The sequence below is a fragment of the Dromiciops gliroides genome, chromosome 2, assembly GCF_019393635.1.
Source record: "Dromiciops gliroides isolate mDroGli1 chromosome 2, mDroGli1.pri, whole genome shotgun sequence".
In the NCBI taxonomy this organism is placed as follows: Eukaryota; Metazoa; Chordata; class Mammalia; order Microbiotheria; family Microbiotheriidae; genus Dromiciops; species Dromiciops gliroides.
Genome location: NC_057862.1, coordinates 666,433,384 through 666,451,439, shown reverse-complemented (window position 1 = coordinate 666,451,439; position 18,056 = coordinate 666,433,384). Strand labels below are relative to the sequence as shown.

The window sequence follows — 18,056 nt, the reverse complement described above, 5'->3', positions numbered from 1 at the left end:
CCTCAGAAATGATCTTTTCTTCCTCTGGACTTAGGTAACCCTTTGCCCCTCTTTTGTGTTTATTATATTCTACTTTTCATGATAGTAATTGGATAAGATTCCACATTGGCCTGCGTATGTCGTGGGGCAGCTAGGTGGTGCAATGGATAGGGGTCTGGGCCCAGAATCATGAACACTTGAGTTCAGATCTGGCCTCAGGCACAGTCAGTAAAGTAAAAGGCTACTTGTACTGCTGATATCTGCTGATTGAGGAAGTACATAGTAGCAAATGAATCTGTGTTTCATGAACCAGATCGGTGGTAAGACATCATTTAGTCTTCAAATGGTAGATTTGCTTACTTGTTAACAGAGTCATTTAATGAGCTGGACCCCTCACTGTAACCCTACACTGTCACATTGATCTCAAAGGTTCCTTCTTTCAAATCTGGCTTCAGACACAGTAACTAAGCTAGAAAGGCCATGTGACCCTGGGCAAGTCATTTGATGTTGGTTGCCTTAGTTCCTTATCTGTAAAATGAGCCAGAGAAGGCAATGACAAACCACTCCAGTATCTTTGCCAAGAATGGGACACGACTGAACAACAACAATAGAATGTCTGTCTGTCATAGCCTTCCTGCTACATTGTCCATTTGAAGTCAGGGGCCTGACATAGAGCACCATCTTCATAAGTGGTTGTTTTTTTTGTTTTTTTGTTTTTTTAGTGAGGCAATTGGGGTTAAGTGACTTGCCCAGGGTCACACAGCTAGTAAGTGTTAAGTGTCTGAGGCCGGATTTGAACTCAGGTACTCCTGACTCCAGGGCCGGTGCTCTATCCACTGCGCCATCTAGCTGCCCCCCATAAGTGGTTGTTGAGTGGATGAATGACTTGAATGAATTGGCTTTTGTTTCCTAGACTTAGAGTTGGGAGGAGCCTCAGAAACCCTCCAGTCCTTTTGTTTTATAGCTGAGGAGAGTGAGGCCCTCCAAACTAGGTGGCAAGTGCCAGAGAAGCCCTGGGCCTCTAAAGTGGTGCGAGGCACTACCTGCACAATGAGCTAGATAGAAAGCGTCCCCGCCCCTTCAATAGCACCAGTGCTTTACCGCTTGGCTTTCTTTTTTCAGAAAGATAAACATTTATGGACATACTTTGTCCACTGCACATGGACAGGCGCTCCAGCCTGTTGGTGTTTAGAAGCTGCTGTTTCTACACCACATGGGCCCCTTTATTATCCCCATCCTCCAGAATGGTGACCAACATGTTAGCCTAGCACTTCTGAAAAATGACTGACCCTTGGATTACATTATGCAGCTGCTTCCTTCAAACACCTCACAAGCACTGTTTCTTAAGGGGGAGGGAGGGAAGGAATGAGACAGATGGGAGAAGATGCCAAGCGTGACCTCTGCTGCTGACATGTGTAAAGCCCTGGGCCTGACCTGGAGAAAACAGAATGAGGGGAATCATAGCAGTTTTTGAAAATGGATCAGAAAGTTAATGGAAATCTGAGTTATAAGGAAGCTGAAAGTCCAGACACTTAAACTTTTGATTCCCTAGCAAGCCCTGATCGCCTGTCATGTCCTTATCCCTGGGTTAGACATTGTGGGAGACACAGAGAACAGTGAGAAAATTTCTGCACAGATATATCCATCCCTAGTCTTGGTCCTGAATTCTAATCCCATGGGACTAACTGCCTGGTGGAGTCATGTCTGACTCTTGGTGACCCATTTGGGGTTTTCTTGGCAAAGATACTGGTGTATTTTGCCATTTCCGTCTCTAGCTCATTTTATAGATGAGGAAACTGAGAAAAATAGGGTGAAGTGATTTACCCAGGATCACACAGTCTGAGGTCAGATTTGAACTCAGGATGATGATTCTTCCTGACTCTGGGCCTGGTGCTCTATGCACTATGGTGCTACCTACCCGCCCAAAGCTCTGCACACAATAGACTACACTTGTTGCATTGAAGTGAAACTGAATCCTGCCCTGTGCTGTCTGTAGGCTTCCAGAGATTTGAGCTTCCTTTTCTGTAAAATAAGCAGGTTAGACCAGGTGGTTTCTGAGCCCCCTTCCATCTTTAAGCCCTGTCATATTGCGGACAGCCTCCAGTGATGAGCCCCAATGTGATACAGTCTCTCTCCAGTGATTTGAACCCTGCCTCCAATACTTCCTAGCTTCTGTCTAACTTCTTGGAGCCTCGGTTTCTTCATTTGTAAATACGATTAACTCATAGGATTGGAGGTTTAAAACTGAAGCGGGGGTGGGGGGCAGCTAGATGGTGCAGTGGATAGAGCACCAGCCCTGGATTCAGGAGTACCTGAGTTCACATCCGGCCTCAGACACTTAACACTTACTAGCTGTGTGACCCTGGGCAAGTCAGTTAACCCTCATTGCCCCACCGCCTCCCCCCCCCCCCCAAAAAAAAAAAGGCATTATAATATTCTGGAGCTTATTGCAGTGAGCAGGAGACTTACCTGTGGGTTCGGCTCTGCATATTCACCCTGTTTTTCCCATCCTTTTAAAGGCCGTGTTGTTGCTATAAACCCTCAACACCCTTCTGGGTTTCTGGAGGAGTGAATTCCCTTTCTGTTGAAATCCCTCTTCTACCAACAACTCAGTGGGTATCCCCTCTAGGCTGTAGCTTTTAGATCCTTTTTTCTTCTCTAACTTTTCCCTCAGGCCCTCATTCCTCGGCCTCATGCTGTGTCAGAGAGATTTGGATTCTAAGCTCCTTGCCTTTTGATCATAGATTCTTTATCGTGGGCTGACCCCGGAGTTCTTGTACCTTAGATGAACTTCTCCTATGTGTCTTTTCCTCTCAGAAGACCATTTTCTTAACTGCTGTTGTCACTTATATGGGTTCAGTTCATCTTATTTACCCTACAGGAATTTACAGTGTCTTTTTGTATATGTGTTTTCCTTTCCCCTGGGAAAACCTTACTTGTTTTCCCTCCCTATGTTGAAAAGACTTCAGACCTCACATTCACATTTTAATACCTGGCTTCTTGTCCAGGGCTGTGCAATTACTCTCTGGGGAGGGGCTGTGGGCCTAGCTCTGACCTTGCTGGGATGGAAACCATCAAATGTGAATGGGTAAATCTATGAGTAGATGCTTTCTGGGATCTGCAAATAGCTATGTAGGCGGGTGTGTCTAGCAGGTATCTGACTGAAGCCCCTGTCTAAGACTGTAACCCAAGGACCATTTTTCCATTTTCACAGTTTTATTATTGGTCTGCACAAGAATTTAAGCCTACCCTTCTTCATACCCAAGCTTATCTGAAACCAGCAGTGCCAGCAGTAAGCTAGAACACTGCCTTGGGATGTGGCAGTTGTACTTTCTGTTGTATTTGTGTTTCCTAAGTGGTGATGCGATTATTAATGACTAGCTGGTATCTAGTCACATCTCAGTTCTCATTGTCGCCTGTGTCTGTTGGTAAATAGCCATTTACTAAACCTGTTCTTCTGGCTTTCATTGCAGATTTGTCCAATCTGTGCGGCATTACCTGGCGGAGATCCTAATCATGTCACAGATGACTTTGCAGCTCATCTCACACTTGAACACAGAGCCCCTAGAGATTTAATATCCTTTTATGTGCCAGCAAGAAAAAAAAGGAAGGAATTGCATGTGTCGCTCTTGGCTCTAGCTACTAACATGTGCTTGATTGTCTAAAAGGCAAGTGAGAGAAAAGACCAAATATCCAAACTCTGCTTATTCACAATGGAAAGAAAGGGCAAAACTCACTTAAAAATGGACTTCTGTGTATATGAGTCCTCTTTAATATTACTCAGAAATCAGATGGCATGTCACATATAGGTAGGGCCTTATCTAGTCACTGCATATGGTGGGGTCCTATATCATTCATTAACCAAGACTCTGTCAACGTTTTAGTTCTTTGAAAAATTATCTTCTCTGTGTGATTAAAAAACAACAACTCTGTTATAACTGGTACATTTTATTAAAACCAGAGTCTCCTGTCTGGTCCTAGACAGCCAGTTCCACAGTAACACCTCAGTTATTTCATGGCCCTGGAAACCAGACTGTCAGGAATTCCAAGCATGCAGAAGGAGGCCAGACCCAAGTATGGCAAAGGGGAAGGAAACTGAGTCGAGGGGAGGAAAGGAGTGTGATGTTTGAAATCTAAATGTGTGGTTGCCTTAGATTACAAGCTTTAGCACCAGTCTTTGGGCATTAAGCATTTATTAAAGCATACCAGGTACTAGGAAAAAGAGAACACATGGAGTTCAGAAAATTAAGGAAATAGGGTTCCAGCCTGGTCGAGTTCTTCCTCAAGTCCTCTGCTATGAGCCTGCTTCAACCATGAACTCCTCAAACTGAGTGGAAGCTTTTTATAGGTCTGGAGCATGGGCGGTCCTTACACACTGCTTCAAGCTGATTGGCAGGTATCATCCAAATCCATTGTTCACTGGACTTGAAGGTGTCTCCAGTTGAGTTAGCTTCTGAGAACAATAACTTCTTAAGAGCCAGTCAGGTGAGGTTACAATCTAATTAACTTTAAGTTGGCTAATCAGCCAAGTCAGTCAGTCTCACTTAATTCAATCAGTTTAGAGTAATCTCCAGGTGGGCCATTGAGTATCTGCCAAATCCCATTATTTTCTCACGTTCTCCTCCCCCCTTCGTTAAGAAACATTGTTTCCTTAATGAAGCAATAACATTACAGATACTTATGACTAACAATGTAAAGGGAATGAAAAGATATAAAAGAAATTGAGTTAACAAAGGCTAAAGGGGGCACTTCCTTTTTAGCAGGAGGACATTACAAACAGAAAAAACAGAAAGGGCTACCCCCCTTTAGTAAGTGGACATTATAAACAGTGTATACAACGGGGAAAAGGTAAACAGGAAAATGTCCATTTAAGTCTTTGGAAATCTTTTCTCAGAGTCCTCTGGGTGTGGTTGTGGAAGGGAAGTTTTTCAGGTGTGGATGCTGAAGATCAACTAACAAGTCTCAGCTGTAGAGTTTCAGATGCATTTGTAAAGTCCCTCAGGTGTTTGAGATGCTGGTAATCAGCTGGGAAAGTTTCCTACAAAACTGAGCTTAACACAACTTTAAATAGCTTGGCCAATGATCAAATCAAACAATGAGAGTTCTCAAAAACATAGCTAAGGAAATTCAGAATATTTTTTAAAGATTTTACGATTATTGTCTAGTTGTTATGCCTGAAACATATGATAAAAACAAAAATTGAAACATCCTCTAAAACTTAATATTGCCACGTTTCCCCTGTGGGGAATAAATTGAGAAGACAATTGTGATATTAATTAAGAAAAGAATTTTTTAAAAAATCTTCTTTCATCACTTTTTTCATCATCTGCCTAATTATCCTCGTGCCATTATGAGAAATTAAAGAATCTAATATAATTGGTAGCAGATGTCAAGGCCAAATCCAACATTGTGTCCATCATGACATCTGAGATAATTAGAATAGAGAAGTGATGGGAGATGAGCATTCCCACACTTGAGCAATATATACAGCCCATGCAGTATGCCAGGCTTCAAATAGATGGATGGAATATATGTCCATGCCACCCAACATATTGAAGGAAACTGATTCAGACTTAATCAGATGCATGGGATTGAGACATCCATGGCATCAGGCATATTGGAGGGGGAATAGAAGCCAGGTGCAAAATGAGATGGGTGAGATGAAAACTTCCAGCCATCTGTACAATATGGTGGGGAAATGGAGCCAAAAGAAGCCAACCTCAACTATTGCCAATAGCCGTTCTCTTGGCCCTTCCCAAGTCAGTGCAGTACCGGGACTTCATATGTGTCTCCTCTTCTGTGAGCATTTAATGCCTGCTCTTGTATGTGTTCCTCTCATGAATGAAGTTAATTAATGTCTCAAATGGTAAATTCCCATAATCCAAGTCTCATAGGGATTTAAAAATTGAGGACAATAATGATTGCAAAAAATGTGAATTTTCTTTGACTCAGAATATAATGTACAATATGCAATAATTCCAAATAATAACTTTTTAAAAGCTTATTTTAAAAAATAGTACTTCTAGAATTAATTTACATTTGTCGTGGTAATCAATTTACCAAGGAAATACTTTATAGAATTTAATCAAATAATCAGTTGGAAAAACAAAAGCCAAGTCAGTTAGTCTCACTTAATTCAATCAGTTTAGATTAATCTCCAGGTGGGCCTTTGAGTATCTGCCAAATCTCATTATTTTCTCACTGGAGTGAGTCAAAGCTGCATCACTTGAGAATCCAATACCACGGAAAGGAAGAGCTGAAGGGCTAAGGATTACCCATCACACTCTTACTGGTTGATTCTTTCAGCAGAAGGAGAGAGGCACTCAGAATTCATATTGATGGTGTCTGTGAAAAAACAATTACAGACAAGACAATGGGAGTGGAGTGGAGAGGCTAGGAGTAGTAGGGGATAATAACAATTCCTGACATAGAAGCAAGGAGGAGTGTGTGCCCTAGAGATGCAGATGACAGTGGGAGAGGGTGAGGTGAAGCTCTTGAGGTTTGTCTATGGGTTAATTCAAAACATTCCCATTTTGAAATGAGAAGTTTGATTCATTGCAGGACTTTGTCCAGTGTGTGTCTTTGATCATAGAACACCTGCTGAATTATGTCACTAGACCAGAGGGTGATGGCAAAGGATTGTTGTTTTGCCAAGCTCCGGGCACAGCTTGCTTGCTGGGTCTTAGCTCTGGAAAACAGGGGGTCCGGGTTTTATTTTGTCAACTTTTGATGTAGGTACCAGGCAGGGAAAGAGTAGTATGGTCTGGTGGAAACAATAGCGTTTTGGGGTTCAGACCTGAATATAAACCTTGGCTCTGCCACTTACTACCTATGTGACCCTAGGTGACCTTAGGCAAGTCACAGTCTCTCTGGGCCTCAGTTTCCTTCTCCGTAAAATATGAGATGAATTCTGAATCCTTTCAAGGTCCAAATCTAATCCTGTGATCTTGTCCAATTCCAAGTTTCAGTTTTGTTCTTTCCTGGAGTTTTCTCCTAACTTAAGGGGAAATTAGAGATCATGGTTTTCTGTTCACAGACATGTAACCAGAGGATGAGGGTGAATTTATGAGCCTTACAGTTATCCTTCTTTAAAACCTCTTAGTACAAATTCATGTAATAGTTGTGAGAAAATATTAATAATGGATTTCGGGGCAGCTAGGTGGCGCAGTGGTAAAGCACCGGCCCTGGATTCAGGAGTACCTGAGTTCAATTCCGGCCTCAGACACTTGACACTTACTAGCTGTGTGGCCCTGGGCAAGTCACTTAACCCTCATTGCCCTGCAAAAAAAAAAAATATATGGATTTCTTGGGGGGACCCAGTTTTAGTCACTTTTCTCTTCTTCCCCCCACCCCTACTTTAAAGAGGTCAAATTCTTAGGAGGAAGTTTTAATCAAGTGCAGGGCATACTATAGAAATGGAGATAGACTCTTTGTGCCTGGTTCAGTGAACTGATGAGATTATACCACCCTAGATAATGGACTTTGCCTTGAGCACCTTGGGGAGAGCTTTTTGGGAAACACCATCCTGATGTCATCTGTAGAGCTCATTTTAATATGGATCACCCTCAAAGTCACACCCACCAATGGAACTGAATGAGACTAGCCAATTAGCTTTGTTCATTGTGTAGTGACACACCTCTATCAAAAGGATAAAAACCAAGAACATGAGGGCTGGCACCATCTTGGAACACCCTCTTGACCTGGATCTGCTATCTCTTGGTGCTCGTTCTCCTCTTAGGCCAGAGTAAGTAATGTAGGCTTTCTGAACTCTGCTTGGGGCCATGGTCTCTCCCTCGGAGAGAATATGGTGCTGGGGGCTTTTCAGCTTATGTTAAATGCCACAAGGTCAAGGAACCTTTGAGGTGATACAGTCAGTCCAACTCTCTCATTTGATAGATGAAAACCCTTCTGCCCGGGGAAGTTAAAAGGGTTTGCCCAAATCCATGAAGAGTCTTTCTACTAATGTCTTCAGGGGAAACCAGGGTAGGGCTAGAGTTACCTGCTCCTGGACTGAACTGTCCCACACACCTAAACTAAAGAATTAGAAAATAGACTTTTAGTAAGTAGTGGGCCCTCCTCTACTGTTGGCTGTCATTTCTCCCCGGCGTCTCTGCTTTATTTTTCATACCGTTGTCTGGGAGTAGAGGTGAGAGTTAGACATGTCTTAGGAAAGAGACTAGCCTCTGCTGGCCAGCCACCTTCTTGGCTTCCTTCTGGGAGGCTGCTAAAAGTCTCTCCAGAGGGCAGGAGGTGGTCCTGTATTCGAATGCTAATCTTCCACTCTTTTCAAGCAGAATCCAGGCAGCCTGGCTTGTTCTCCATTTGAGTGGTAACTGAGAGACAGGAGGTTTCATCGAAGAGCCGAGAGGCATTTTAGAAAAATCTGTTTGCCCACCTAACAAAGGCTATGCTTGTATTGATTTTCCCAAGTCATTTGGTTTATTTTCTTAACTTGTGGGTTACGATGAATCGAGTGGTGTTCGACATGTACGTAGAATGTTTCACCCTGGCCGGGGACTAGGAGGTCCTCGGGCCCGTAGATCAAACATGCACTTTACTAGCAGTTCTACTGGCGGGCTTTCTTCTTCGCAGAGTTCATATTCTCCAAGCAATAGGGAAGCCATGGATCCTATCGCTGGTAAGACCTTTTTGTATTTGCCTCATAAAGAAAATTTCTGCCTTGTGAAATTTTGGTTCTTTATGTATGGTTTTGTTTTGCGGGGCAATGGGGGTTAAGTGACTTGCCCAGGGTCACACAGCTAGTAAGTATCAAGTGTCTGAGGCTGGATTTGAACTCAGGTACTCCTGAATCCAGGGCTGGTGCTTTATCCACTGGGCCACCTAGCCACCCCTTATGTATGGTTTTGTGCCCTGTCCATCAAACAGCTACCAGCTCTCAGTATAAAAATTTTAAATTTAATTTAATTTAAAATGTTTAAAAATCCTTAAAATGTTAAAAGTTGGCAATAGATAACATGAATCATAGCTTTTTTTCCCCCAAGCACTGAATAAATAATAAAACAAATGAGTGACTTTTGATGGTTTTCTCTTGTGTTCTTATGCCCTAAAGGGGTAAAGGACTAAGAAATGAATCTTTTCTTATATGAAAGTCAGATGAGAACATGTTAGTCTTTGGGTAAAATCACAGGCGGATCTTGTAAAAACTCAAGGTCCTGGAAAATGTATCTTCTGGTAGCTTAGGAAAACATAAGTGAAAGAATCTGAAGACACCAAATTCATCATTAGTCCCCCTTTGCTCACTATCCCAGAGCCTATAATTCTGCTTTAAACTCCAAACTGCAATTTGCAGTGACTGTAAATAATTTTTGTTTAGAACCGGGCTGTCCTGTTGAGGGAATGGGTTTGAGTGAAAGTTTGCTGCAGCAAATGGGAGCTCTCTGATGGCAGACTCTTCTTGCTTCTGTTGGCTGCAGTGCCTTTGTGTGGGGAAAAAAAGGGTTTTGATTTAAAAAGAAATAATAGTTCCTGCCCTTAAAGAGCTCCTAGACACTAAAGAGGTAAGTACAGATGTTTAACATCGATGCAGGAGGATCCCTAAATTGGGACTTAAAGGAAGATGAAGGCTCCTCAGGGGGAAGCTGGAGAGAGGGTGGATGGGGCGGGGAATGGCCCCATTTGGCTGGGATATAAAGAATGTGACGCAGAGCCATGTGAAATAAAACACAAAGAGGAGAGCAGGGAGGCATATTGTGGAGGCCCCGGATTGGAGGCTGAGGAGCTTGTGTCTGGTCCTAAAAGCAACAGGAGCCACTGAAGATATTTGAGGAGCGCAAGGTCCTGAGGTCTGTGCCTTTGGGAGAGTTATTTGATGGTTTTGTGATCTTTTAATTAAAGAAGGGAAAATTACTAACGAGGGGAATAATTAGGAGGATATTAGAATATTCCAGGCAGGGGCTGTGGACATCCTGTACTAGTGTGGCTCTCTCTGTGAGTGATTCCAGAAGTAGAACTAATGTGAGTAGAAGAGAGGGTGCAATGCAGGGCAGGGAAGAGAAAGAGGCAGGAACTATTGGCAGGTTGCCAGGTGGATGATGGGGCACTTGGAGGAGAGTATGGAGTTGTGAGAGGGAGAGAAGTTCAATTCTGGACCCATTTAATTTGAGATGCCAACAGGACACCTAAGTAGAGATGTCCAGGGCTGGGATCCAGGTGCAAAAGTTGAGAGGGACAGAGGTAAAATGACTTGCCCAGGGTCACACGGCTAGTATATGTCTGAAGCAGTATTTGAACTCAGGTCTCCTGAGTGTGGTTCCACTGCTCTGTCCACTTCATCACCTAGCTTACCTAGTGAATCCCCACTGAATCCCCTCTCTTTCATTCATTTACTTGAGTGAAGAATAGGTGACTAGTGCTTGTCGAGAGCAGCAAGAAAGTGAAAGGTGAGCCATCCCAGCAGAAGGAGGGCTCTGAAAATCAGAGCAGATGAAGCTCTTTCAAGCCATAGTCTCATTGGCACTTTGCAGCAGCCTTCGAGGTCATTGGCTGAAGTGGGCGTTGCCACAGGACTGGTTCTGTATTGACACAATGAAAGGAGACAAGAGTGAGAGCAACCAAGAGGAGACCAAAGATGCCAGGCCCTGGGACCCCTGAAAAGGAGCAGAAAACCTGCCTGGGCCATATTTCTACCAAGATTTTACAGGATAGGCTTCTTTTGCCTTGGACAAGCAGCAGATTTGACAAATACTTCTGTTTCCCATTACTTCTAGAAATGGAAAAGGAGTCAGATTAGCTAGTGCTAATTAGCTGATGATTCTTTGCTACCTTTAGGTCAGTCAGAATTCTGGAGTGGTGGTAAATTCCCTCCCCTCCCTGCAGAATTCTGTTATAATTAGGGGAAACCCCGCTCAAATGAAGCAGCTTCCTCTGTGATTGAGGGCCTGAGGAACACAAGCCTGGGTCAGCTAGCATGTTTATAGTCCTGATTTTGAGGTGTTTGCACCTGAGTGTGAATTAGTCAGCACCAGGCTATTTTGCCAGGGCTGCATTAGATGGCTTTCTAAGGAGTTCTGTCCAACGCTAGGGTTCTGTGATCTAGAGAAGCTTGCGGTAACACATGTGCCCTGAGGCCAAGGCCAGTGACAGAAGGGGCAGAAAGACAGCATGTAAGCCAGGATAAAGTGGGCAAGGCAAATCAGGTATCAGGGCAGCAGTAAATAATGTCCCGAGTCAGCAATCAAGGTAAGGAACTGGGTGAGGGAAACAGGAATCTTCTCTATGCCAACAAGAAGGTCCTGTAAAGTCCCTTCCAATGACCTCCAGTGAGTGAGTTCACTTCCCCCTAGACAGCCCATTTTGGTTTTGTGCTCTTGTGGTTGTTGGAAAAATTCATCTTAATGTTGAGCCCAAATTTGTCTCCCTTTGGTCTTCTGTTTCTATACAGAGCAATGTTTCTCCTCTTCTGTAGGAGAACCCTTCGGCTAACTGAAAAGAACAATCAGCAGTGGGCTAGTGAAGGTTAACAGCCGGCTCTTCAGGGAGAAAAAATGTCCACAAAACCCGCTTTTAAGGGTTTTTTTTTTTAAGGTTAATCTGGAGTGTCATGAGCATCATCCCCGTCCCTTTAAGTTGAAGCAGTCAAACAAACAGTAACTCAAGCCATGATTTGTAGAGTGTGCTGATTGTTTCTAGCAGGTGTGAGCTGGCTGAGAGCCGAGCACAGTCATGGCTCCTTGTATTTTCTCTTCTCTAAGTCCCTCTTAGTCCCTCTTTCCATGTCACTATCTTAGCCACCTTCGTGTGGCCAGGCTTCACCTTCTCCATGTCCTTTTTCCCAGCATTCCAGCTGTGACCTCTAGCACCCCCCTGGGAGACAGTGGGGTTCAGCTCTAGAAGCAAAGAATCTGAAAGTCGTCAGCAAGCACCTACTGTGTGCAGGGCACTATGCTAAGCTATGTGAAGACAAAAGATATTGATAGATTTTTTAAAAAACTTAAAAGTAAAACATTCCTTTTATGTGCCCAACTTGTTTGTTTTTCTACAGGGGAAAATCATTAGTATACACAGATCAAAATGGTGGGGAATCAGAAAAGCCATTTCTGGTGGGTCTGTTGCTTTAACAAAATAAGCTTTCATTAAGGGGTTTCCACCCTTTTCAAACTTAAAAAGGTTTAACATCAAGAGATTTTATTGGACCTCTGCCTAATTCTAGTTGTGCTTTGAGTATCTATTTACTAAGAATTCAAATAATTGATTAAAAGAAAAACTACTATGAATTCAGGAATATTCTTAAATGAATTTTTACTGAAACTGTAGATATGGAAGTAGATATATCTATATATGTGCATTTGGAAAATAGTAGATATTTGTACGAGACAAGCAACAGGAAGTATGTTTGCTTATTGGGTCTATTCAAGTCACTGGAGATTTTGTTTACACTGAAAAACCAAGTGAAAACTCTTGCTGTGCATGTGGGTTTGAGGCCCCCTTGTGGTGCCCTGTTCCTTCTCCTTCCCCTGTGATTCACAGACGGAGAACCACTGTTCTCAACCGTTCTTTCCAACTTTTACTTTGGGTATTATTGAGTTCACATCCCCTGAGTCTGGGTCCCTTAGTGGGATGGAGAGACAGCCCAGAAGTGCTGAGTAACAAGAGGAAGCCTCCGTCATGTGTGCCACGAGTAATCAAAATGACGAGTCACTAAAACAGGGGCACGGTTGGCTCTGAATTACCAGTGTGCCTTTAGCCAAGCAGCTCTGGATTGGATGTTGACGTGTTTTATTGAGGTTTTCCTCAGTTATGGCGCGTTTGTTTTGTGCCCACGTAAGTGGCCTGGATTACAGCATTTCTCCATTTCTGTTGGCAGAGCTTTTATCTCAGTTATCAGGAGTGAGACGTTCTGCGGGAGGACAACTCAATTCTTCTGGCCCCTCAGCTTCTCAGTTACAACAGCTCCAGATGCAGCTGCAGCTAGAACGACAGCACGCACAGGCAGCACGGCAGCAGCTGGAGACAGCCCGTAATGCAACCAGGCGCACTAATGCCAGCAGCGTCACCACTACAATTACACAATCGACAGCAACAACCAACACGACAAATACAGAAAACAGTCAGCAAACTATTCAGAACTCCCAGTTTCTTCTTACGAGGTAGCTAATTCTTTGTCATTCTGCTTTGATTTCATTTAGAAATTGGAAGCTTTTCAGTATTTACCTTAAATTAACTTTGCCCTTCCACCCTACATCTGAACTCACATTCGGATCTGTCGTGAAGCCTGTGGCTCCTTAGAGCAAGTTATGTGTTTGGTGTTTCTCTCAATCACCTCGGCCGTTTAGGCCTGGCTGCTTGCTGAATAGGCTGGTTCAACAACGAATGGAGCTTGTCTTTCTTTGGGGCTACAGAGCTTCCAAAGCCCTTTGCATACACTGTGGTTCATATCATTAGGATCACATTGATTGCTCATACAGGTATCATGGTCTCATTTTAGAGAGAACACTGGGGCAGGGAGGGCTAGGGGTAGCATTCTGCAGAGCTCACCAATCAAGGTCTTCTGCCCCACAAACCTACGGTCCTTTTCACTGTTCCATGCTGCCTCCTTAAAGTAGGCTTGGCCAGGTAGTTACTTTGAAAGTGTTTTTCAGTATCAATTGCATCTCATCTGGGTGTAGTTTATTGTTCAAAAAGTTTATTTTTCACAATAGTACATACACAGGTAATAACAAGCACCTATTTCACATCGCTTTCCCATTATCTTTCATTCTGCTGAGACTGTAACATAAATGTTGCATGAATGGTCTAGACCTTCCCTGCTATGAAAGGGTTTTCCAAAGAAACTTAGAATGTAGGCACTGCTTAGCTGAGACTTAACTTGTCAGCATGGATAGATAAGAAACCACAGGGTCCATAGGAGTGAGCGATGGCAGACAACCCAACCAGCGTTACAAAGACGTCTTATTTGCAGCTGAAATGAGTTTTGTGTGGCTACGGGTGGATTGTCTAACTTCTGGACTCAAGTCAAGTCACACAGTGGGTGATTTTCAGAAGAATACAGGGAAGGGAGAAAAAGTGAAATGATGAGCTGTGTGTTTAAAGTAGTGGCCACCCTCGGGTCCTTGCCTTATTCCAGGGGGCCTGTTCTCTTCCCTTGTAAAGGGAAGCAGTGGATGGAGATTCATTTAGCCAACATGAACCCCTGTTTAGATTCTTTTCTCAGGTAAACCGTCAGTTTATGGAGGAGCCCAAGTGAGGGCCGCCATTACCTCCTGAAGCAGAGCTCGTTGTGCCTTTTAGGACCCTATCTCAGGGTTGCTTCCTTAGGTGTGTATTCACCTAGGAGGCCTAAAGATGTAGCTTCCTTGCCAGGGCCTTGGACCTCACTCTCCTGCCCACCAGCAACAGCTTTGATGTCTTCTGAAATCTGGGAATTACTCTCCCCAAGGAGCGTAGCACACTAGTTTGCTTTTTGGGTTTTTTTTGGGGAGGGGGGAGGCAATGGGGGTTAAGTGACTTGCCCAGGGTCACACAGCTAGTAAGTGTCAAGTGTCTGAGACTGGTTTTGAACTCAGGTCCTCCTGACTCCAGGGCCGGTGCTCTATCCACTTTGCCACCTAGCTGCCCCCCCTAGCATACATTCTTAAGACCCAGTGTGCCTTAACAGTATGTCTGCTGTGCTTTCCACTGCTCCAAAAGCTTTTTAATTGGGTTCATTATTGATCACCTTTCGTGTACAGGCTTTTGCCAACATTGGGGGGGGGGTACCAGAAATTACCCAGAACCCCATAGGGAACACATAGCCCTCAGGCTTCAAGACAGAGCCTGGCCTTTTAGGCAGTCAGGTGCTGGCATGTAATACCAGTCTTCCTTCTCCCTAATGCCGCTAGGGCTCCCGTGTCTTCAGCTCTAGAACAGACACTAGCTGTTTGGTGGGTCCTGCCTCTGGTGTTGTCCGACTTTTCTGGCCTTCACAGGGGAAGTCACTAAAAGCACCTCGGAAACAAAAACTGCTCTTTGTTGTTCTGGGGGTAGTGGAAAAATCTGTGCTGCCCCTTCCTCCTCATTCTCCCACTCCACTTTCCCCATGACTCCCTTTTCCAATACTCTTTTCCTCCTCTTTCCCTTTGTTTCTTTGGAGCCAAAACTGAAGAAGTCAGATCCCTGCCTAAGAGGTGGACAGGCTCTTAGCTATGAGCAAGAAACCTGGGAGATCTTGCCTTCCGCTCCCTCCTCCTGTAGGGAAAGAAATGTATTCAAATATTGAAAGTTGGGTTTTTAGTGGCAAAGAAACAAAAGGAAATGGGTGGTGAGGGCGTCAGGGAAAAAAAAAATGTCTGGGGGAAATACTCCTCTATTTAAATAATGTATCATGTAGCTGTGTGACCCTGGGCAAGTCACTTAACCCTCATTGCCCCACCAAAAAAAAAAGTATCATGGAGGATATTTTTCATAGCCTTTCAGTTGCCAGTGGATGCATTTCAGGTGCTATTCCTGCAAATCCTGCTTTCCATAAAAACATGTTTACTTTTTCATGGCCTAATTTTTTTTTGGAACCATGCTAAGTACAGAGACTTCTTTCCCAACATAGGAGGGAAGTGGGTTAATTTGTGCAAATTGAGGCCCCAGGCTTGTTTCTGTTCAGTACTTAGGAGCTCTAAGGTTCTCTCTTTGTATGGGCACTCCCCGCAAGGACGCGACAGGGACTCTGGAGAGCACGGTAGAAGATGTTGTGGTTGAGAGTGGCATCAACCTGTTGCCATCCTCCTGAGCAACCTCTGACCTTCTCTAGTCTTGTCCTCAGACACTTAAGGCAAGCGTCCAGCCTGTCCACTTGGGTAGGACCTGCTGGAGCAGCTGATTCTCACATGGTCTTTCAGGCCCTGCGGCAGATTCTAATTTCAGGAAATCAGAGTAAGCCAAAAGTTTCAGCTCCAGGGTGTCCCTCCTTTTACCACTTGAACCCTTGTTAGAGCACAGATTTCCAACCTACCGAAGAAAAGAATTAGGTGCCTGTGATGAGAAGCTGTTGGGCAGGGAATTGGGCAGCTTTGGGCAGAGGGACATGGACGTGGCACTGCCTCGTGGCCCCCCTCTTAGGACCTTTGGACGTGGCCCGTCACCAACTGACTTTGATCAGTTCTGTTTTCTTTTGCCACCCTGCAGGTTAAATGATCCTAAGATGTCCGAAACAGAGCGTCAGTCAATGGAAAGTGAGCGGGCAGACCGTAGCCTGTTTGTCCAAGAGCTTCTCCTGTCCACTTTGATGCGTGAAGAAAGTTCCTCCTCTGATGAGGATGAACGGGGGGAAATTGCCGATTTTGGTGCTATGGGCTGTGTAGATATTATGCCTTTAGATGTTGCTTTAGAAAACCTAAATTTAAAAGAGAGTAATAAAGGAAATGAGCCTCCAGCACCTCCTCTTTGATGACACCCCAAACCGCAGACAGTGTCCTCTGTGCTGTATTTGCCAATGAAAGTGGACAACAACTATCTTGGGTTTGTTTTGGTGATTGTAATTTCAGGTCTGTCACTCTTGTTACATTGTGTACATTCAAAAGGAAGAGAGAAAAAATATATATGATAATCATTTCCACTTAACTAATTTTTACTTCTAGCAGGTAAATGTAGGTAGCAGTGCAGGGGTGATCCTGCTTCCTGTACCTTGACATGCAAAAGGCTCCTAATACTCCACATTCAAACTGAAGAGGAAAATTGAAATCTCTAATGAAGCTGCTGTGTGTATTTATGAATATTAATGAATAAAAACTGCTTGGATGGTTTACCTTAACTACTGCATGAGGTTTTTTGCAGCGTGCATGAGTTCTAGTGACCTTGTCATTTAAAAACTTAAATACAAGGAGTAAAACTATATGAGACCCAAAGCTTTCCCCAACATTATTCAAAGGTTACGTGACCCAACAGTGAGTGTGCGCTAGCCGTTTGTAGCCACGGAGTAGCTTTTGAATAATGTCCCACCGTCTGACTGAAGCACCCCCTTCCTTTCTGTGCCTCGAGCACGTGATGCCAGCTATACAGTGGAGTGGGCCCTTTGCAGGGTGAAGCCCCTCGCCCTGGGGGACTGGTCTGCTTGGCTGCCCACGTGGAGTTCAGCCTCTTTAATACATCCGAGAAGACACCACAGTAAAGCTACTGTCGAAATCTGCTGCAAGGCCGTCTGTGTGCCCTCAGAATCAAATCCTGTTCATGTTTGTTTCACGTTTTTACTTTCTCTTGTGGTTGTTTAAAGTTTTTTCAATTGTTAAACATGTTTTATTCGGGTGTAGATGAATTCGTTTATTCACTGTTCAACAAAGTTAACCTGGATTATGTTGTGTTAGTTTTTTAAAAGCCTCACCTTTTCAATCATCTTCTGAGTTATTTATGTATTTGCTTCTAGTTGGCGAAGACTTGTCAGTACCAGGGGGGCTGGAGACTTTGACTTCCCAGACTCTGTCAATATATTACAACTGAATTCTTAATGCTAACTTTAGCACCTTTTATTTATTGGGGTTTTCTGGCATAAAAAGTAAAAGCCTTTTCATTGAATCATGCCACCTACATGCCTACATTATTAATCCTCTATGTAAAAAAAAAAAAAGGAGAAAATGTACAGCGTTTTTTTGGGGGGTGGGGTTGTGCATAGACTTTCATACTATACCTGAGGCAGGGACAGCAGTGGGATAGGGGTGGTGGGGTCAACAGGGATGGGGAAGGAATCTTTTTGGAATGTAAATTTAGGACATTAAAACAAAGTTCCGCACAGCTTCTGAGAAATTTACAACGAGGTGTATCCATAATCATGTCTCTTCCAGTTCCCCTTTCTCCCCTTCTCTCCTCTTGCCATCCTTTACTTGCCTTCTTTTTCTGTGTCCTTCCATTTCTGTAATGACTCACATTTTAGAATTAAATTACAGACTTGAATACCCACTGGTGTTCTTAAGAGAACTGTGACGTGTATGTTAATCTAAAGCAACCCAAAAAGGTCATCCGCACATGTGTCCCCCCCCCCAAAAAAAAAAGGGTTGGTTTCATTTTCATTTTCCTAAAGTTTCAGGTTCCAGTGATTTCCACATAATGATAGGTTTGTTTTCTTTAGTCTCTGCAACAACAAAAAAAAAAGTTTTAAA

General features: G+C 43.7%; 1 protein-coding gene across 2 annotated transcripts in view; it reads left to right on the top strand.

Annotated features, from left to right (window-relative positions):
* Positions 1-16,717, top strand: part of KCMF1 (potassium channel modulatory factor 1) — a 112,520-nt gene extending 95,803 nt beyond the window's left edge. For both annotated transcript variants that reach the window (XM_043984015.1, XM_043984016.1), the window contains exons 4-7: positions 3,453-3,554; positions 8,443-8,617; positions 12,803-13,085; positions 16,093-16,717. In XM_043984015.1, coding sequence (XP_043839950.1) covers positions 3,453-3,554; positions 8,443-8,617; positions 12,803-13,085; positions 16,093-16,354 — 822 coding nt within the window. In that variant the 3' untranslated portion in view covers positions 16,355-16,717. The remainder of the gene's footprint in view (positions 1-3,452; positions 3,555-8,442; positions 8,618-12,802; positions 13,086-16,092) is intronic.
* The last annotated feature ends 1,339 nt before the right edge of the window (positions 16,718-18,056 follow it).